The sequence below is a fragment of the Mus pahari genome, chromosome 9 (genome assembly GCF_900095145.1).
Source record: "Mus pahari chromosome 9, PAHARI_EIJ_v1.1, whole genome shotgun sequence".
Lineage (NCBI taxonomy): Eukaryota > Metazoa > Chordata > Mammalia > Rodentia > Muridae > Mus > Mus pahari.
Genome location: NC_034598.1, coordinates 87,203,157 through 87,225,918, shown reverse-complemented (window position 1 = coordinate 87,225,918; position 22,762 = coordinate 87,203,157). Strand labels below are relative to the sequence as shown.

The 22,762-nt window shown below is 39.0% G+C and overlaps 1 protein-coding gene across 2 annotated transcripts in view; it reads right to left on the bottom strand.

Annotated features, from left to right (window-relative positions):
- Positions 1-22,762, bottom strand: part of Parpbp (PARP1 binding protein) — a 43,984-nt gene that overhangs the window by 12,931 nt on the left and 8,291 nt on the right. For both annotated transcript variants that reach the window (XM_021205254.1, XM_029542430.1), the window contains exons 3-7: positions 21,881-21,985; positions 15,687-15,857; positions 14,337-14,491; positions 3,761-3,941; positions 812-990 (exon numbers count right to left, since the gene is read on the bottom strand). In XM_021205254.1, the coding sequence (XP_021060913.1) occupies positions 812-990; positions 3,761-3,941; positions 14,337-14,491; positions 15,687-15,857; positions 21,881-21,985 (791 nt within the window). The remainder of the gene's footprint in view (positions 1-811; positions 991-3,760; positions 3,942-14,336; positions 14,492-15,686; positions 15,858-21,880; positions 21,986-22,762) is intronic.

Below are 22,762 nucleotides of genomic sequence, written 5' to 3'. Positions count from 1 at the left end.
TAACCATTAAATGTGACTCTACATGAACGAATTGAGGAGACAACTGCAATTAAAGGATCTCCAAGTTAAAGGAAACCTCTCAACTGGATAGGATAAATGCCTGGTAAGAAAGGGGCGAGAGAGAGAACAGTAAAACAGCTCATGGAAGGAAAGCAAAACAAAACAAGCTGGCGTCCTCTAAGGCGGTAAGGCTCTCACCAGAACCCACTGCACCACCTCTGCTGCTACCCTCACACCAGGCCTGTTGTTAACGGCAGTCTCTATCTGCCTATAGTACTTATTATTATGGCTGCTGGAGCAATGCCATGGCGGTGTCAAGGTCTTCATATAACACTGACATTCACTGAGCAAGGAAGCCAACAAATGCTGGCCCTACTATAAATATGGTGTGCATGCCTCATTCTGTTATTACATACAATAGTGGGCAACAGAAAATGTTTAAGTTTGGGAGAGCTCTTTGCTACTTGTTAACTGAGCTCTCTTTGGCATATTTTATAATTACTTTAGAGTCTCAATTCTTCACTAGACATTGGGAATGCTACTACAAAGAATTGCTTTAAGGGCTGTGATTTAACAAAGTTCTTGACATATACCAAAACAAATATTTTTTACAGCAATATACTGGAAACACTCTTTAATATTACATTGTGACTATAACTAGGCTACAGTGACATGCCCAATCTTCCTTTAGTTTTTGTTTGCTTTTTCCAACCGTAAGTGTAAGTTCCTCTGGTAATCAACAAGGTACTTTTTATTTAAAATAAAAACAAGTCGAATTAATGCTTTCACACATAACTTGTGTATTACATACCTAAAGAGTGTGAGAACAGACAGTCCACTGTGAGGAACTGTACTTTCGTCATTGTATAAAAGCTCTGCTTTATTTCTGGTAGGAGCACTGGCTGCATCTTCATCCAAAAGGACCAGTAAAATTTTCACAGCATCTCTGCCACAGTAGGCGGTATCGTGGTTTATAGCAAAAGATTTTGGCTAAAACAAAAATTAATTTTAAAGTATACATAATAATCACACCAGCTAAGTGAACCAGCCACACATTTTTATTTCGAATGGGACTCTTCTTTTATTGCTAAAATCACAGAAAATCAGCTATAAAAAGTGGATATAAGATATTAATATAGACATCTCTCCTTTCAGCCACACTATGATCAATCTTACCAATTTTTAGACATAAAAGAATATCATCAAAGGAAGACATTTGTTTCTGATGTGAGTACCATTAGACTTTAAGATAGAAAAATCTAATTACTACCTAGTTAGGCATCCACCCCATGACTTTACCTCTTAATTTCTGTGTACTTTTTCTCTTATACAAAAGGGGTTGAGGTTCTGGCAATCCAAAACAAATTCACACGTGCTTAAGACTGCCTCAAGAGCCAGAAGTGGTGGCTCACACCTATGCCCCACACTGGGGAGGCAAGTGGAGGCAGAGCATGAGTTTGAGACCAGCTTCAGTTACTTAAGTTGAAGATCAGCCTGGCTTATAATGAGACCCAGTTTCAAGAAGGCAAAACCAAAAGATCTAATTAAATGAAAAATTATGACTATTCTACGTTCTAAGCCTTATTTTAAGAAACTAAAGCTTCAAAGGTAAAAACCAGTACCTTCAAAGAAATCACCAGCCCCTTGATAAGGAAAATAGGTCATCACGGTTTCATTACAGTGCTGTGATAGTTCCAGTGTGTACATAGTGTGGTGGAAGCACCCATAAGACAATGGTCATTGCTTTATGGAGTGAAGGACAGCCTCAAAGAGGAGTCACAGAGAGGGAGGAGGAGAAGTCTAGGTTCCTAGGTGAGAAGGGGTCCCAGGAAAGGAGTCTGAAGAAACCATGCATGTCATGCACTGATGTTATGGGTCGGCCGGCTACAAAGGTAAAATGTCTTGCTTTATTAAGCAAGTACAATAATCTTATTAAAACTTTAGAAAAATCAACAATAGCAATGTGCAAAATATATTTTACAGTAAAATTTGTCAAATATGGACACGGCTGGAGCAGATTAGAAGAATACAATAACTTAGTTTTGAAATGAAATAGCCTGAACTAAATGGCACTAGAGATAAAGAAGACAGATTTAAAAAGAAGAGCTGGAAAATGTAGTAAATAGAGAATCAATGAATGTGATAGGTAATCTGGCAATGCAAAATTACATACAGATACATGTGAACATACATTACAAACAGGTACATGTGAGCATACACTCAGGAATTTCTGTTAGGTTTGAAATACCCTGCTAACTAATTATGCCCACTGCAGGACTCTGAGGAGATGCTTAACTTGTCTATGTTCATGACATAGTCACCAACAAAAGAGGAACAATGACGGTGCCCTGTTCTCTGGGGTGAGGGACACAGTGCATAAACATCAGGGATAATCTTTCAGATGGTGCCTGTGCCATCCCCTCAGCATGCATCAATGTGGTTTGCCTTCTTGTCTCTATTTGGCAGCTCGGGCCACCAGATGAACTGTACTGTACAGCACTACTCCAGTAAAACCAGGAGCCTACCATGATCTGGTACTTACCACATAGTTTACCCATCAGTGTCAGCATGCGCCACATTGCTATCAGCACCTTCGCTGAGTGTCATCTGATTGGATTTTAAAGACTTGTGATTTAGTGGGAAACAAACTAACAACAGGTGGCTTGTGTCAAGATTCTGATGCCTATGGATGGAGGCTGGCACTGAGCGAGCTGAGACAGCAGGGCTCCTGGCTGACACTTGCAGTGAGAGCTCCCTTGGGCTTTGTGCCAACACAGTCACTAAAAATGTTGGCATGCACATGAAATAAATAGGGGAGAATCCCAGAATCTTCCCCATGATACCTTTGAAGTAAATCTAAGAAGCCACGTTTTTGCAGGAAAATAGAAAAAGAAAGGATCACCAAGGCCTGTGGATGAAAGAATTAATAAATAGGAAAAGCAAAAGTCTTCCTTCCTGTACTGCCTTCCATGGTAATATCTAATGAAAGGGCCTCTGTTAACCAAATAAACACTACAATATAGTAAGGCACAACGACTTACATGTGTATTCCAGCATCAGAAGACTATGCTAAGAGTTTGAGGCTGGCCTGGGCTACATAGTGAGTTCCAAACCAACCTGGGCTACTCAGTAAGACTTTGCCTCAAATAAAATCAAAGAAAAATTTTTTTAAAAAGGTAGATCTACTATAATATATACTCTAAGGTTCTGTTCTGTATTTAAAGTTATGGTAGCTCACTTCTGTAGCAATAATTGATTAAAACTGACTATTGATGTAAGAAAGCGAAGGAAGAAGTACATATTGTATAAGATTTTCAAGTATAAGTAAGACTGAATTGTAATCAACTGGAAATGTAGTTAGTAGTAAAAAATTATATAGCTCTATAAATGAAAACTAAATTTCTGACTACAAAACCTGGTCTAACGGGACTGTTGCTGTCTTGCAGAGAGTACTGGCTGAAACCAGACTATTATTTTGAATCTAATTAAATAGAAAAAGAATGGTATTATAGGAATAATTATTGAAAAGTAGCCCTAAGCACCTTAAGTATTAAGAGATAGCAGAGATTACCCGATGCCTTTTTAACAAATACATTTTCACTAAAGATGTTATGATTTACCCTAAGTTGAACATAATCCTATTGAGAAAATTAAAATATAGAAAATACATCTTCTGACTTAAGTAGCAATAGCAAACAATTTCTGTAATGAACAGAAGAGATTATGCTTTATATATGACAATAAAAAATAAATCCTTTACCGGGACAGGACTGATGTTGGTGGCGCTGACAGTTACACCCTCTTGAGAATTAATAATATTTTTAATCCTCAAATTCAAATCCTGAACAACTTCCTCTACTGCTTTATAAAAAGGCTCCCCACTGCTGTGGCCTTTGATCAGCTGCATCTTTATCGCTGATAATATCCGACTCCCTGCAAGGCTGGAGACAGAAATAAGAGTTTGCTTGTAATCGTTTTGTAAGTGATAGTATGCTTATAAGCTTCAAACTTACTTCTCAGTGTTAATCTACACCTTTCAAAAACATAACTTTGATCTTATAAATCAAACAGCAAAGCACTTAAGGAAAAAATAAAAACCATGAGAAATAAAAGTTTTTCTAAAACCCAAAATGTCATACATTACATCTTCCTTGATATGAAAGCTGAAAAAATGTTAACTATATATAAAATATAATAACAGTTCAGATGAATTTCTATATACCTGAAATACTTGAAGTATGTACACAATACTAAGACAACAAAAACAGTCACTTAGAACAGCCTAGAATGTTAGTTAATCTTAAAACCATCTCAACAAGCTACTATTGAATCTCATAAAGATTACATTACTTGTCCTAGATCATATGATGTTCCAGGAAAGAAACAGGACAGAAGAAAACTAACCCAAAAGAAATACCATACATGAAGGACTAGTATATAGAGAAGAGGACATTAAGCAAGTCAATATCGATCCAAAACAAACCTAAACTAAACTAAATAAACTAGCTATGGTCAGTCAGTAGGCTCATGTCTTTCAACATTTGCAATCAATGTTTCTTTCTATGCCTGAATTTAGGTTGCAGCTCCTGCTCCACAGGATTGGCATAGGTCCAGTGTGAGAGATGCACAGGAGGATGGGTCTTGATCTGTTCTAGAGAAAAAAGTAGAGGTGTCCAACAGGAGAAGTGGGGTTTCCCTTGAAGTCATGAGGTATCCTTAGAAAGGGTGTGTCCAATGAGACAGCAGTCTGGTTTGGCATGAAGTCATAACAGCTCTACCTCTCTGTACCTGGGGCATGCTACTAAGCTTCTCTTTTGTAGTAGCATAAAGGAAAACCTAGCACCTGAAGTTTTGATCCTCAATACCTTATAACTAGATTATACATAGGTATATACAGGTATATATAGGTATTCTAACAAGCATGTGACATAAGATTGTTCAGGTAAATATTTGTGCCAAGAGGAAAGGAAAATTTATGAGACAATCACAGAGAACTCGAAGTCCAATGGCAGCTCACTGCTCGGTCTCTGCGACATTTCCTAGCATAAGAATCTTACTCAGTTTTGTTTGAAACACCAACTCCTGATGCTAGCCTCCTGAAGCACTTTCTCCAAGAATGGTGCTATATAACTGCATTGGTACCGCAAGTAATTTTTATGCTAAAACAATGTGGGAAGCATCTCATGCAAAAATCATCTCTGAGGAAGGAATCTATACCTTGAGGAAACATCTGACTGAGCTTGGTAAGACTAGAGGAAAATCTTCAAAGATCTCCACCCTGTCCCTGGGAAAGAGCTGGTGTGGTAAGCTGTGACTGGTAAATGAGCAGGATAAATAGGCTATTCCTGAAGGCAAATTTGTTTTAGTATTGCTTTCGGCGGGTAAAGTGCAGAGAGAGCAGAAAGGTAGGAGGGGCAGGCAGAGCATTCCACATTTGACACAGTTCTCAGGAGGTAGGGAGCTACTATGATTCTTCTTAGATTTAGTCATTTTACTTTCTAATTTGGGAAAGTTTTTCTAAAGCTTTTTCCTACAGAGGCAATATAGAAATCAGATTGTTTTGAACTTATTCATTATAAACAGAGCAATAGTTAAATTCTACTGCTTATTTTAATGTTTTTCTTTTAGAATCTTTGAATTTTGTAATAATATAATCATATGACTACCAAATAGTTTATTCCTTTTAATTATTTTACCTACCATTTATTTTTCTTGCCACACTGATTTGAACTACTCATCAAATACTGGGCTGCAAAGACATGGGAGCTCTCATCTGAATCTTAACTTGAATGCTCAGACAATTTATAATAACTAGGTTTTTATAGGAACCCTTTTATCGGATTAGACAGTCTTCATTCTTTACACTTTACATTGAAGGATCATCCCTGCAGGGTGATTATGTGTTCCTATTAGACCTGCAATTTGAACTGTCTCAATACTGTGCCATTGTATTGTTAGTAGCTATCCAAAGAGAATGTTTTTCTGAGCTGGAGAAACTGTTTCAATGGGTAAAATGCTTATCACATAGGCATGAGTACCTGAATTTGATTCACAGCATACACATAAAAGGCCCAGTGTAATGGAGTGCTAGAGGAATCACAGAGCTAGGAAGGTGAAGAAAGCAGATCCCTGGGACCGTGCAGCTACCACAGTCTACAGGCGAGACCCTGATGCCAGTGAGACCAGGCCTCGGAATCCAAGGTGAACAGCTCCTAGACAGGTTGATCTCCGGCACCCCACTCACATGTCCACACCTTCACACACACACACACACACACACACACACACACACACACACACACACACAATACAATACAATCTCCAGTTTACCAGGTCCATTATGTGACTTGCTTCATTTTTGACTTGTCTCTGACTTTTCTTCACCTGATTCTTGGCCTATATTTTATTTGCCTACTCATCCAAAGCATTAAGAAACATTTAAAACTGTTATCCAGCATTATTAATTTTGTATTAATGAAAGGGTAATTCCTGGTATTTTTGTCTGTCCTACTCTATAACCAGAAGTCTAGGCTGGTTCTAGGAATTACTTCACTTACATAAGAACTTTCTTTTCAGCTATTACTTTAAACTTAAACTTACTTTTCTTCTAAAAGAACAGATAAATTGGATGAACTATAGCCAAAAGGAATCCATAGTTAGCACCTTGGCACTTTCTGTTTTTTTTCTGGGAACTACGCTTCTGAAAGAGTTTTGGTAGTAAATTCTGTAAAGTACTTTGGTTTCATTTATTTGTAAAAAATATTTACAGTACATGATACATGCTCTTAAGTCATTCTATTACTCAGGATGAGTATAAAAGTCATGGTTTACGGACTTTAATGATGCAAATGATGTGACTTGGGAGTGACAAGCTGCTACTACTATGCCTAAGGGATAGCAATTTATTTTTTACATGATGCGTGTTTTTGTATGTTAATGACTTGGTAGTTAACTATTAATGTACAAGAATTGATAAATGTCCAATTGGTCCTTTCAAAAAAAACCTCGTATTAATAGTGTAGGGCCATTAAGGATGACTACTATAGAATACACTATATGCATATATAGCTATTGTGTGTATTGTATCAACACTTTAAACTAAATGTTTTATAGTTATAAGTTCTGAAGTCTTGTCAATAATGTTTGTGTAATTCCGATTCTAGTTTGTTTTCCCCTAACTACACTAGACTTGTTCTTGTAGCCGTGAAATGCTATTCATATTATACCCTACATGATTCCTCATGTTAAGGAGCCCTGTGAGTGATAATGCAAATACTAATGGGGAATTTTAGCACAGTAGCTACAATTCACAGGACTTCTCCCAATTAAGGTAATGCTGGGTGAGGTTACTGGCCTGGGAAAAATCCTTTTTATTAAAGATGGTCTTCCAAGTGGTTTGTAAGTGTATCCCTTTTATTGGAGTAGCTAGGTTAATTATACATGTTTATTGAAGCTAAAAATAAACTAACAAAAAATTTGAGCAAAACACATGAAACTCAAGAAGAAGGAAGACCAAAGTGTGGATACTTCGATCTTTCTTAGAAGAGGGAACAAAATACCCATGGAAGGAATTACAGAGACAAAGTTCGGAGCAGAGACTGAAGGAATGACCATCCAGAAACTGCCCCACCTGGGAATCCATCCCATAAACAACCACCACACCCAGACACTATTGCAGATGCCAACAAGAGCCTGCTGACAGGAGCCTGAGATAGCTGTCTCCTGAGAGGCTCTGCCAGGGCCTGACTAATACAGAAGTGGATGCTCATAGCATTAGACGGAGCACAGGGTCCCCAATAAAGGAGCTAGAGAAAGTACCCAAGGATCTGAAGAGATCTGCAGCCCCCTTGAAGGAACAGTATGAACTAACCAGTAATCCCAGAGCTCCCTAGAACTAAACCACCAATTTACACGGTGGGATTCTAGCTGCCTATGTAGCAGAGGATGGCCTAGTTGGTCATCAATGGGAGGAGAGGTCCTTGGTCCTGTGAAGGTTCTATGCCTGGGCCAGGAAAGGGTAGTGGGTGGATTGGTGAGCAGGGGGAGGGAGAGAGAGGATAGGGGATTTTTGGAGGGGAAACTAGGAACGGAGATAACATTTGAAATATAAATAAAGAAAATATCTAATTTTTAAAAAGTTGATAGAGATTCAAAGGATAATTAAAGATGAAAGAATGTATTAGTTGTAAATCATAAGAATAAAATTTTTCACATTTTAGGAAGAACGTTATCATTTATTTTACCCCCATTCCTTCTTTTTTATTATTATTATTATTTTCTTTATTTACATTTCAAATGCTATCCCAAAAGTTCCTTATNCCCCCCCCCCGCCCCTGCTCCCCTACCCACCCACTCCCACTACTTGGCCCTGGCCTTCCCCTGTGCTGGGTCATATAAAGTTTGCAAAGCCAAGGGGCCTCTCTTCCCAATGATGGCCGATTAGGCCATCTTCTGCTACATATGCAGCTAGAGACACGAGCTGAGGGGGTACTGGTTAGTTCATATTGTTATTCCACGTACAGGGTTGCAGCCCCCTTTAGGTCCTTGGGTACTTTCTCTAGCTCCTCCATTGGGGGCCCTGTGTTCCATCCAATAGCTGACTGTGAGCATCCACTTCTGTGTTTGCCAGGCACTGGCATAGCCTCGCAAGAGGCTGCTATATCAGGGTCCCTTCAGCAGAATCTTGCTGGCATGTGCATTAGTATCTGGGTTTGGTGGCTGATGATTACTTCTATAAGAACAAAATTGTTGAATTCTCAAAATGGTGTAATTCATTGCCAAAACTGTTTCTAGGAAAAGATTTACAAGACTTATATTTCAACTACTTGCCAAGGTTAAGATGTTGGCCACTAGCAAACATTCTAAACACTGCTACTATGACTGATTCATACATTTCCTAATAAAGCAACCATTAGACTCTCTAGTGTCTATTGGTAATCCAGTAGCTTCATTCAAGCTGTTGCTTTTAAAACCTGGAAGCTACAGAAGTCTTGAGCCCAATCATCAAGGCATTCTGGACTGTGCTGGCTTTACATCATGAGCAAAAGCTTGTGAGGGAGCAGAACGAGACAAGGGATAGAGGGAGCGTGAATGGAGATTGAAAGAAAGAATGACTTATTCCCCAAACATACCTTCCTGCTAATTTAGATAAACATCCAAAGGAGAATTAGATCAGAGAATTACACTGTAGCTCCCAACTCCACCATACTACAGCCCCCGGCAGCAAACACAAAGAGGCTGGCAATGAAAACAACAGTTCAAAAGGAAAGTGGCTGGCAGAAATCCTAGGCAATACTAGAACAAACATTTCAGCTAAGTTATTACTCTTTGTTTTACTGAATACAGTGTCTGGCTCTGCCATTATGTATTCAAGAATTTGCTTTAATAGTTTTTAAAATTAAATATGATTAAAGGTGCATTAAGTAGTATAAAACTCTTCTGAAATATTTTCAAACAAAACAATAATTAACAATACAGAGATGGGTAATTTGCAGCCAAATTAATATTCTGTAACCACATATTTAGCCTAAAATATAACATAGGTATTCATTAAAAAGTTGTGTTAGCCTAAAATACAGCATTTTTAAATTCTTAACAATAGAACCTAATTAATTTATATAAACTGAAGGTTCCAAGATATTTTTCAGGTAAAAGTATAGCATGCATTTTATGGTGGCATCTACTGGCAAAATCCAGAAATGCAGCCAGCTTAGCTAAAATGGCTTCATGAAGAGCAGGCAGAGGACAATGAGTGTCCAATAGCATTTTCTTCTCTGGCCCCCCTCCCCTTTCCTATCTACCTATCTTCATTCTTCCTTGGAATTAAAAGACCATTATACTGCTTCCTTTCTAAGGCAAGCACAAACTTACCCTCAGATACAAGAATTAAATCTATCTTTATGTCTTAAGTTGTAGGGTGAAGGAACAAAGAGAAAGAAACCAGGGTGAGAGGTGGGAGTTAGATTACACACATTGTGCATGCTGACCACAATTCCTGAGGTCTCGTCCTGTACCTAGTATGGAATCCTGAACTATAAAAAAACATTTCAGAAAGATCAATCTGCCTGACCTCAGTGCACTAAAAGGATTGAGCAGTATAGAACCAGAGGCAGGATGAACAACTCAGAGAGGTAAAAGGCCCAGAGAAAAAAGGATAGGACTGAACAGGACAGCAAACCCCAGACATACACTGTAGCTACAGGGATAGGGGCATGAGATGCAAACATGTTAAAAATTAAATAAATAGATAGATAGATAGATGACAGTCAAGTTAAGGCAGAGACTTAGAGATGTCTAAGACTTAAACTTGGGTAGCTGGAGCCACAGGAATTATAAGAAGAAGCTCTAACAAGTGACCAAACATGAGGAGTCAGACCCTCCCGATAGCAAAGGCCAGATTCCAGAAGAGCACTGCCAGAAGGGCGGGAAGGAAAGCAGTGTGAGCTACTCCAGAGTATGCGGGAACTGTACTGTGCTCCACGCCAGAGACTGCGATGGCCAGTACAGTCCAATGAGGACACAGTTAGTGAAGGCAACCAACAAACTCTTCCACTTGCTGCCTGGGAAGAAATGAGGCAAGCCTGCCAACAGAGAAGGGGGAACTAAAGAATAGCACTTTTCATGAGTCTGAGCAAAAAGATGAAGAAGGAACTGCAACAGAAGCTAGCTGGAGTTTTCTTACTATCCTGATAGACTATGGTTAAAGTACAAGTCAAGAAAAAGAATAAAAGTGTAAGATGAAATGCCTAACTATGGAGTAAATGTCCACTCTGCTAGTGGCTTCCCCGTGTCTGGCTCACTGCAAGTTTATCCTTTAGATTAAGCTCAATTGCAACATTTTTCTAAGTAAACATGCTTTCCTGGCATCCTTACCACAAGCGCCAACAAAGCAGGCTAAGTAGGTCCTTCTCACTGTATCTTTTCTACCTAGTCTTTAGTAATCTTGCTATTTTGAATTATAAAATTAACATACTGTTTAAAAAGAAAAAAGCAAAATTGTTTAAGTAGACTCCCACTTGAAGACATTATTTAAATACCCACTTCTTTAGTGTCTTCCCCAGAAGATGGGGTAATTATTCATGAATACTTTAAATAAATGGCTGCTAAACTGAAGAAATATATCCTCTCATACAAGGTTGCCTATAAAAGAAATGCATTTCTAACCGTTTCGTCTATTTTCCCAACCATACAGTCCACCAAAATTTTAACTGATTTATTAAATTGAATGTACGCATTTATCTTGCTTCTTCTCTAAACCTTACTGAAGTCAAAAAAAGAACAAACCAGATTTTTAAAATAAATTCAGGAAAAGAAAATGGAAGACAATACTAGTAATAGTAGAGTCATTACATCAAGTACCCAGAACAATACACACACACACACACACACACACACACACACACACACACACATATATATATATATAATGCAGGTCACTGTTCAAGGACCACCAGTGCCTGAAGACCCCGTAGCAAGGGATGCTGAAGACCTGAGCATGCATGTGGGACACTGGTAACCTAGATCCTCTCTCCCTCTCAGCAGTGAAGCCAGTGTGCCTCACCCACCATGACATGGAAGGCAGGGACACCCAAAGAGTAAGCAAGGCAAGACCCAATCCGGGACATCAAGGGAAAATAAAGGGAATAAAATCTTCACACTGAACCTTGAGCTCAGTGTCTGCATGTCCATCCCAGGCCTGAATTGAGACTTTCAGAGACTAACCAATGGGTCTGCAGAAACATTTGGAAAGAGTCAAAGAAATGATGCACAATTATCTGACATCTGCCGAGTTGACTGGCCACCATGCTGTCATTAATCCCACTACACATTAAGCCACTACTGGTCAGCTTTACAGGGCCTCACTTTTAAGTAGGAAAATACAGGTCTGAATCACCATCCCCTCTGGGAGTGCTCTAACACTGAAGAGGACAAAATGTAACTCGAACCAAAAAAATCCTTAGATAAACAAGCACCGTCTAGTTAGCAGATAAAAATGTAATTCTCAGGCTGGTAATGGCTCAGCAGTTAAGAGCACCGACTGCTCTTCTGAAGGTCCAGAGTTCAAATCCCAGCAACCACATGGTGGCTCACAATCATCTGGAATGAGATCTGATGCCCTCATCTGGTGTCTGAAGACAGCTACTTACATATAACAATAAATAAATCTTTAAGAAAATGTAATTATCTTCTTCTTGCTTTGTTGTGGTTGTTGTTGTTGTGGTGATTGTTGTTGTTGTTGTTGTTGTTGTTATTGTTCACCCTTAAGGGAAAGTCTTACACTGGAGCCCAACGCAGTTTTCCTGACTCAACCTCCCAAGTGCTTGGGCCATGTGTGAGTCAGTACATCCAACTGAAGTTAAATATGGTTAATAATCTTACAAAGATATGATAAGACCATATAAAATCAAATGTGAGGATGGAGGTGTTGGTTTCCTGTCTGCTTTTACATAGTCTTATTCCTTTGTTGTTCTTACTGTCAGGGTTGGGGGGGGTGCAGAGCATGCATGGCACTCACGTAGCAGGCAGAGGACAACTTTCAGGAGTTGAGTCTCTTGTCCACTGTAAGTTGTAGGAATCAACTTAGTCATCAGGCTTTGGCAGCAAGTGCCTTTACCTGCTGAGCCATGTCACTTGTCCAAGTGTTTGCTTTTAAGAAGCCATGTGAGCAAAGTATAGCTTACCAATGGAAAGTAAAACCGTGGGGTCCAGGAGCAGGGCAGAAGCAAAGAAGATCCCCAAGGTGCTGAGGAAGCTCTCTGGTCTAGTTCTTCTTTTCTCAAGAAGGCCCAGCAGGCAAAGGTATGCAGTGAACACTAAAGGAGACTGCAGAAGGAATGCCTGCAGGGCAGAGGATGGACTAAGGAGACTGCAGAAGGAATGCCTGCAGGGCAGAGGATAGACCCATAGGAGGACAAATATTAAATCTGTCAAGCTTGATAAGCAATTGATGAAAAGTGAACAGGAAAGAAATCCAAAGAAAAGGATGTTTTTGAATGTGGAGTATCTCCCTTGGGCTCAGGTTGGAACAGTGGGTGCCCAGTGGGAGAGTTGTTTGGGAAGGGTGCAAAACCTCTCTGAGGAATTGGTCCACTTGGGTAGATCTTGCGGCCTTATACACTGGCTTCACTTTCGTACAGATATGATATGATACAACCAGCCACCTTCCTGCCTTATGTGATAGATACCCACATAAGATACAATGCAATTCAGAACAAAACCATTAAAAATACAGAATTGGAGGCTAGCAAGATGGCTCAGTGGGTAAAGGTACTTGCTGCTAAACCAGACAACCTGCGTTCAATCCCTGGATCCACATGGTAGGAGGGAATGAATCTTGCAGATTGTCCTATGACCACCCCCAGTCCCATGTCATGGCACACATGTACCCCACCCTATCCATAAAGGTACACATATATGTCAAACAAAAAAGAAAACAAATATAGAAGTTCCAGTGAATAATGTGGGATAAAGAGGAAATAAGCTTCTGAGGAGGCGATAAAAGGATGTATATCAGGAACTGAACTGATGAACTCAAGTCTAAGCTCTGCCACGCAACAGCGCAATCCAGGGCACACTGCTTGATCCCTCCCCACACTGCAGTCTGCATCAATGAACTGACAACAGTAACAGTATCCACCGGATGAGGCTTTATACTGACCAAGGGATTGTCTACAGAAAAGAGTTTAAAAGAATGCCCAACGCAATGTTCAGTAAGTATCAGCTACTTTTATTTGAACAATGCTGTGGCTCACCAATCAAAATGAGAGCAATCCACAATAGCTAATAGGTACAATCTACTCCAATCCCCCAAAATTACTATTACACCTAACATACCTCTATTATAAATGGAAGTTTTCCAGATTTAAAAAGAATGTTCATTTCTAATATCACATAAAACAAACCTTAGATAAACCAAAGATGTGAAGATGTAAGAAGATGAAAAATAGCAAAAACCAGAATATGGAATTCATTCGTTTTTCAATTTTTTTCCTCTTTCTTGGCGTTGGTTTCCATTATTGCTAAGTAAAACACTTTTTAAAAAATTACTTGATCATTTCCAGTTCTAAAAAAACTGTTTCTTCCAGATAACGATAAATAATAACTGGCTTCACTAAACAAACTAAATTTGAATATATCTTTGGGTTTTCATACACACAAGACAGATATTTCAAGGACGGTCACGTAGTTACGATTTCTTCATTTTGGTATTTTATTTCTTCTACCTGTGCTTTGGTCTGATGCTTGGTGATTTCAGTATTACCTTCATTCCTACCTCTGATTCTGTGAAGTTTTAAAGATAGATTAACAACAAACATTTGTGATTTCTAAATTGTTACCTTGGATTTGGTATCTCTCCAAGAATTTCATCTAACTTGTCAATGAAATTAATAAATGCCGACAGGCCTTTTACATGCGCCCACAGAGGATCTGATGGTGATGGTGCATATCCTTTCCCTCCAAGCTCCAATGTCCTGATAAATGACGTGGCCATCTGTGAAGGAAAATGGACCACTTAGCACCTTGTAATGATATTGAAGGTTAAACTACAACAGAGATCCTAAAGCTGGGTACACTTATATAATCCTAGATATGCAGCGCCAATGAAGCACACTTCATGGATCATGACACACACTGAGAAGCAGATAATCCCAGGAGCAAGTGTCACGTGGACCCCACAGAACACAGGGTGAGATAGACAGCTAGTAGCTGGGGATGAAACTGATATGCCAAGTCAGATGTCGAAGCAAGGATGAAAGAATGTGTTCATATTAAGAGCAGACCTTTGACTATGCCGATTTTGTTCAAGAATATAATTTTATTTATACGAATAATTAGCTACTGAAATCATTACACAGAAGAAATTCATTTTCAATGTCAAGTACTCCATTGTTTCCAATGGGTCCAAACCTTTATTTTACCTTTGCTATGAAATAAGATTTGTACCAGACAACCACTAGATTCCAGCAAGCTTTCACATCCCAGGATAAGCAGTTGAAAGAACCGTCTTTACACTGACAAAAATGTGTATACCATAGTTAACCGAAGAACATCTCCATCAAAAAGGTGAGATGTTCCAAAAACAGTTATCTCCCAAATTACCCTTCAAGCACATTATGGAACATCAGTAACTTGTGGGAAAGCTGTACGGTCAAACAGCTTGAGGAATCACAGATGAAGTAGCAAGGTTACTGTTCATGAGACATGTTACTTCACTGGAGGACTTCTCTAAGTTCCTGATATACAGATATGTATCATGAAAACAAACATCACATATGTTATGTCTGATGATTTTTGCCCTTAGAAATACTTAAGAAGATTCTATCAAAGCCAGGCACAGTAATGCATGTTTATAACCCAGTATTTGTGAAATATGGGCAAGGGGATTGAGAATCTGTGATCAACTTGGACCATATAGCCAAGCCCCTCAAAGTAAAGATAGGAAAGAAGGAAGGAGAAAGTAAGAGAAAAGAGGAGAAAACTGGTACATTTATTTATTAGGGGTAATGGCCTAAGGAATATATTTCTGTAAGAAATACTGCTTAATAGAAATTATTACTTGCTAAACTTGGAAGACACAGGAAAAATTAAAACTCAATGGCTTTTCAAATACGAAGATAAAACATAAAGGAACTACTTAAAAATTGTTTCATTATAATTACAAGCCCTGAAAACACAAACATTCATACCAGGAACATAGACAACTGTTTCTCTCGAGCAGCATGCTTCAGGCTGGTGAAGGCCTCTCTCCCCAGTCCTCGATCAGGGATGTTGAGAATAGAAGCCAGAGCCAGGTCATTCTTTGAATTCACTAGCAGGCTCAAATATGAAAAGAAAATTTTCTTTACCAATAGCCGTACCTGTACAGAAAAGTATTCGTTATTTTCTTTATTGCAGTTGACACACTTAAATATATATGCAGAAAGAATATATAGAATCATGTAATCACAACACTACATCCCACTCTTTAGGCAAAAGGAACAGCTAGACAAACTGGAAACAAATTGGACAGCTAATGTGTTCTTTCTTACTGACTGAACTTAATAACAAGCAAATATTAACTATAGTGGTTACTGGAAACATACCCTTACAAAGTGATATAAAAGGATACATTGCAACAAGCACTTTCTGGTGAGATTTCACCCTATATCCCTGGATAAGCCTGCCAGGAAATAACAGCCAAGGACAGAGTTTCCAGAACCTTAGAGCAGGAGCCATCTTGCCACTGGAACCAAGTCTACATCTCAAGTGTGATGTAAAGTTAAATGCTTAAGTTTTTTTAGTAATGAGTTTGACATAATGAAATAACCAAATATCAAAATGAATGAAATAAATGTTTAGAAAACAATGAAATTTAGTGGGTGTTGATATTAACTGACTTCTGGGAGCATTAACAAATTTACCAAGAAACATGTAAGTCATATAAAAACATATTAAATATATGAAATAATCTTAAGAGTTTCTACACAATTATAATAATCAAGATAGAGAAGTATATACAAAAAGACAGTTACACAGGTCATCAGAATTTGAGAAGAATCCAGAAGCAGATAGACAAAGACACAGCAACAAAAGTACAAAACAGCCAAAGTATCATTACTGGGACCAGGCCAACAGATCTCCAACATTCATGTGGCAGCACATGAACCTCAATCCACAACTCACACCTTTTATGTAAATTAACTCAAATGGATCATAAATTTAAATTTACAATATAGCTGTACAGCTTTTAGAACAAAACATAGGAGAAAATCCTTAAATCCTAGCATTGGGCAGCGAAGTTAGATTTGACACCAAAACATAATCAAGAAAAGGAAGAAAAGCAAGACAACTAGACCACAGCAACATTAAACTTTTATGGACTCTCTTTGTGTTCTTTTCCTTTCAACTATGGCTGCCACCTACGGCTCTGGAATCACTTGTTTCTAGTTCCAATTATCATGATGTGTACTTCAAATCTAGCCCATCCCTTCAAATATTGGATTTACAAATGCTGAGCTCAAGTCATGGTCAAAACAAGAAATTCACAAATGTTCCAGTAACATCAGAAATCTGAAGCCCCATAATGTATCCTCTCCAAACTTAAGGAAAGTATTTTCTTTATCTAGGTTTTCTTAGCCCAGTGTAAGTGGCAGAATACCTCCCTAGAGGTTTTTGGCCAAGGAGACTCTCAAACCTCAAAACAATACAGGCTGCCATCACTGCTCCTGGTTGCCTACCAGCAATAGAGAATCAGACCCTATTACTGAAGACACAACACATATTACTTCAAACTAGAGCAAGACTACTCGTTAGTTCTTGCATAGTTTCAGACGGTGCTGTGCAGGCTACTGGTAGGGAAGGGTTGCCAATGGTATTACCTAGCTGATGCACACTACCAAATGGACATGCTAGGAAACATGTACCCACAGGTACAATAGTGCTGGTTGTTTGTTATGGCTGTAACCAGATACTTTCTGACTAGATTTGAGACTCGGATTACATATTGGAATTCATCCCTAATACTACAAACCTGGTCAAAAGCCTGTGACTGGGGAGGTTGTAAGGCCGACAGAAGTGAGAAAAGATCTATTACTGGCATTTTTACTAAACACATATGGTGTCATGCTGTCAAACCACGTTCTAAATATTTGCATTTGTATGCACGGATTAGTGTTGCTCTCGGCCTAAGTCTTGGCCTAAGTCAGAGAACATCCGTGTGTGTGTGTGTGTGTGTGTGTGTGTGTGTGTGTGTGTGTGTGTGTGTACGCATGTGTGTTCGAAGCCAAACTTTAAGCTTCCATACCTACAACTTGCTCTTTACGGCTTACGAATTCCATTTCTCACATCTATGCTGCAGGGAAAGCATCTTGGAGTCCTCACAGATGGAGGGCTTCTTCAAGCTCTGGCTGCAGCTGGACCTGCAGCCCTCTCATTATGGTCAGATAACATGGCAGTTATGGTTTCTGGGCTCTTGTATGTGCAAGTGTATTTTTTAAGAGGCTCCATGGAGAAGCAGTCCATAACACAATTATGACATCCAGAAGCAAGGACCTAATTTGAAAAAGTCCACAAGACTAGAGCTTTATCAAGACATCAAAGATAGGAGTACTGTTCTATTTGCTTAATAAATTGATTCTGTCCATAGTCTCCTTCAATTTCTACTAAGATGCAAATACCTAACCTTAATATGAAGTCAGGATTTTTAAACAAAAACTTTTACTTGCTTCCTTGCTAAAGATGCTCCTGGCTAGCATATAAATACTTATGTGTAATAGCAAAACATTCCTTAGATTAGGAATTTTTTATTTGCTTAAAGTCCTGGCAGGGAACCTTTTCGTATATTCCACTTTGTTACTTCAGAATTTCTAAAACAATAGTTTAACACTTTGGGGGGGTGGGCAAAGTAGGGTAACATAAAGAGTATTTCTTAAATTCATCTTACTGTTCCATGTGAAGATTTTGGTGTGCCATTCATAAATGTATCTGATGATCAGAATATACCTTTGCAAGACTGCATCCCCAAGAGTCTCTTTAGAACCGAAGTATACGGATTTCTAAAGGCACCTGCTAAGTCAGGCACACGCCTTAAAAAGGTCCCTGGAATGGAGACAAGGTACCCAGCGTGAAAAGGGGAAAGCCAACGTCAGCAAGGCTGGGAACCGCTCTGCAGGACAAGACATGCCAAAACAGAGAAGGCATGGCCAGATGAAGGTTTCTGGAGATGCCAAGTGAAGTGTGCGCATTTTATGACTTGACTCTTTTTGGCTGTACAGTATTAAAAGGTATTTTCTACATCAAGTTTTATTTTTAAAAAATCTCTTTTTTAATGTGGGGGTATGTGTGCATGAACAAGTGTGTCCATGTGCATGTGCAAGTGCGTGTTGTTTTAAGCTATGTGCAAGCATACAGCACCCTTCACTGTTGTGACAGTGTGAAGAGAAACTTTCCAAAGCTAGACCGATGTGAAGAAGAGCATCTCCTTCCTGTTAGTACTGACACTTGACTGTTGCTTGACACAAACTCCTTGTGGTATAAGAATATCTATGTTTTCTTTCACCTTCCCTCAGTAGCGCACCCTTAAAAGCAGACACCTGTCAGGGCCTGATCCCTAAAACTGGCTTTGGTAGTGTGTCAGAGATGGTGTTCCTCTTTAGGACAGTGGGCTCTTTTCTACATTGCCGTCTTCGGACTGGTTAGTCTGCCATTTTCGTTCACTTCCTCAAAGTCAGGGTCAGTCTGAAAAGTTAGGAAGCATGCTTACTGTGGAAAAGTTGGCCCTCACTTAACTACCTGCTCAGACCATTAACTGGAGCCTTCATAAGACTTTATAGATGCTTTCTAACATTTTCACACTAAAGGAAGGATGAAAGCTGAATGTTGTTAATAACTGCCTATGTTCGGCCTGAACTTTCATGATTATAGAAAATAGATTTAATAAGTCACATATAGTTTGACTTAAAACAAAACAGAAAAAGAAAATATAACTCAAGAAAGAAGCTACTGTTTCTTGATGGAGTGGTTTTTGTGTTTTTGTGTGAGTATGTCTGTTTTGTCTTTGTTTTGTTTTTGTGTTTGGGATGGAGTCCAGGAACTCAAACCCAGAGCCAGGCACAGGTTCTCCAGTTTTAACACTTAGCTATATCTCAAGTGTCTTGTGTTTTTAAAGTAAAGAATATGTGTAAGCCTAGTGGAAGCGTATCCCTTTCTGACTACTTAACCCTTTGTCACAGCTGTGCTTTAGGACACTGCTTTAGATATTTAAGAGCTTTCATCATTTCACACACAAGTCAATCCTTTTTCTCAAAAGAGCATGACAATTACTATGTCCTCCTTACAACATGCTTAAGAGAGAACAGAGACACTGAACTAATGACATAGGTATAATGCTGGCCATCAAACCTCACATACACACAAACACAGTCTGTAAGAGAAATATCAGAGACAAGATCGATGAGACAGTACTTGGTTTTCACTTGATATATAGGAACACACTCATTAAGAAATTAATTTTCAACAAGTGAAAATAGTTATAAAATCATTACAAAGAACCTAGTATTTTGGGCAGAAAGTAGGACTGATTTTTTTTTTTTATACCAGAAACAAGAAATTACTCAAAAATGTCTACTAGGGCACATGAAAAGGGACACTGGGCTGGGCGTGGTGGCGCATGCCTTTAATCCCAGCATTTGGGAGGCAGAGACAGGCGGATTTCTGAGTTCGAGGCCAGCCTGGTCTACAAAGTGAGTGCCAGGACAGCCAGGACTATACAGAGAAACCCTGTCTCGAAAAAAAAAAAAAAAATGAAAAGGGACACTGGGGTACCTTAACCGGGCTCTCTCCATTTTAGCACTAAAGGTACAGCAACTTTTAGCACTGAGTGAACAAACAAAGACAAATAGAAAAAGTATTTATCCAATTTACCTCTAGTGTAGCTCTATCACACCAGCTCCCACATTGGTAAAGAGGTTTAGGCAATGACCTTCACAAACTATGTTTACCCCATTAGACAAGATAAACCTTTGGTGACTGAAGGTAATTAATGAAGACATTACAAATCAAAAACTCATGGTTCTACAAATGCCAGAAAAAAACTGATTCAGACAAGGGGAATAACTGCATGCATTAAAAAGTCCATGAAGTAAAAGGTTGCTGAGAAACAGGATTGTTAACATGGTGTAAGAGGACCTTCTCACAGATCTTTGTTGATAACTGCAAAGTAGAAACTAAGTTTTATATTAGAGGAATCTGCCAGTTCAGGACAACCTGAATTTCTATTTCCTAATATGAAATATTTCTAAAGTAAAATATTCCATATAGGTCATGAAGTTATTTCTTAGAAAATATTAACACTAAATCTTACAACTTTTTATTAGAGATACAACAAACACAAGGACAGGTTAAAGAACAGCAGAGTATTAAGTAGACAAAGGAAGAAAAAGAAAATTAGGGAGTCCTTAAACCAACAACAGAGCCACATGACTATTTTAGGAACACATAGAGACATTAGACATTGTGCTTATCCTTTTTGTTTTTTCCAAGAAATGCATGCTGAAGAATTTCAGGCATACATATGGCACAGGAGTTTGGTAATATTTAAATAAGACAGAAAAAGAAAAAGGAGATATTTAAAAAAAAAAAAAAAGTACATGAGTAAATCCAGGAAGCACATAAGCATTTAGTCAGAGGCAATGACAGAATCTGTTCTTTAAGGTGTAATTTGTTTAGCACAAGACTTTCAGAAGACTCAGCAACGCTCCCTGAAAACAGAGAGATTCATCAAATGTACTAATTTTACTGGAGTAGACTGCCGTGAAAGGAGGATTTCAGAAATACATCAAAACAGTTTACCGACTTTGCCGACATCCTTAATCTCTCACCAACGGTGATTCTATTAAACACAGAAACTTTAATAAGCATAGCTCATGGTTAGCTGAGGTCAGAGGCACTTGGCACGCTAGTCAGCAAAAGATAAACCTCACCTGGACAACCCTGTACATGGTACTCATTTTGAGTCATATGTACAATATAGACCGCCGTAAGAACACCATCAGTTATGGAACATATTCCCTCAAGAATCAGCCATCTAAAACAGCAGGTGTGAGTTTTACTTAAATAAACAATCTGATAACCTGAAACATAAGTGCTTCCCTGGCTCCGTGAATTGTGCCTGTGTTTACAGTGTCTGTTGGTTACCTTGGCCAAACCATGAGAACACAGACTACAATGATACTCTTAGCAATCCCAATGTTTTATCCCTTGCAAAATCAGCTTTATTTAAACAATTTAAAAACGTGGGGAAAAAAAAAATGAACCACCAGATTCAATGAAAACCCTGATGAACCACCAGATTCATGACCATGGGTCCAATCCTACTTTAACTGGCTGACGGTGTTATCAGTACCTGCTCATCATTCTGACTGCATTTCACTGGTGACGTTGGCATATGAGGATTAGCTTCATCATTTACTGCATACTCTGTGCCAGACAGAAAATCCCGCAGTTGAATCTGTAGGCGATAGATGGTACAATAAAAGTATAGGACACAGAATACTATACTCCATGAAATTCTGCACATCGTCCCAGATGTTCTAGTGCAAAGTATTGCTGGACATTTGTGGACAGTTATAAATAAGCATAAACTCTTTTGCATACTTTCACAAATCCTCTTAAACTGAATGATAAACAATTACCATGGTTGGGAAGGGACTTCTATTTAATCTTTTTTATTAGATATTTTCTTCATTTACATTTCAAATGCTATCCCGAAAGTCCACTATACCCTCCCCCCAACCTGCTCCCCAACCCACCTACTCCCGCTTCCTGGCCCTGGCATTCCCCTGTACTGGGGCATATAATCTTCGCAAGACCAAGGGCCTCTTCTCCCAGGCCATCCTCTGCTATATATGCAGCTAGAGACACAGCTCTGGGGGTACTGGTTAGTCCATATTGTTGATCCTCTTATAGGGTTGCAGACCCCTTTAGCTCCTTGGGTACTTTCTCTAGCTCCTTCATTAGGGGCTCTGTGTTCCATCCAATAGATGACTGTGAGCATCCACTTCTGTATTTGCCAGGCACTGGCATAGCCTCACAAGAGACAACTATATCAGAGTCCTGTCAGCTAAATCTTGCTGGCACATGCAATAGTGCCTGGGTTTGGTGGTTGTATATGGGATGGATCCCAGGTGGGGCAGCCTCTAGATGGTCCTTTCTTCCGTCTCAGCCCCGAACTTTGTCTCTGTAACTCCCTCCATGGGTATTTTCTAAATAGCAAAAAATATCTAAA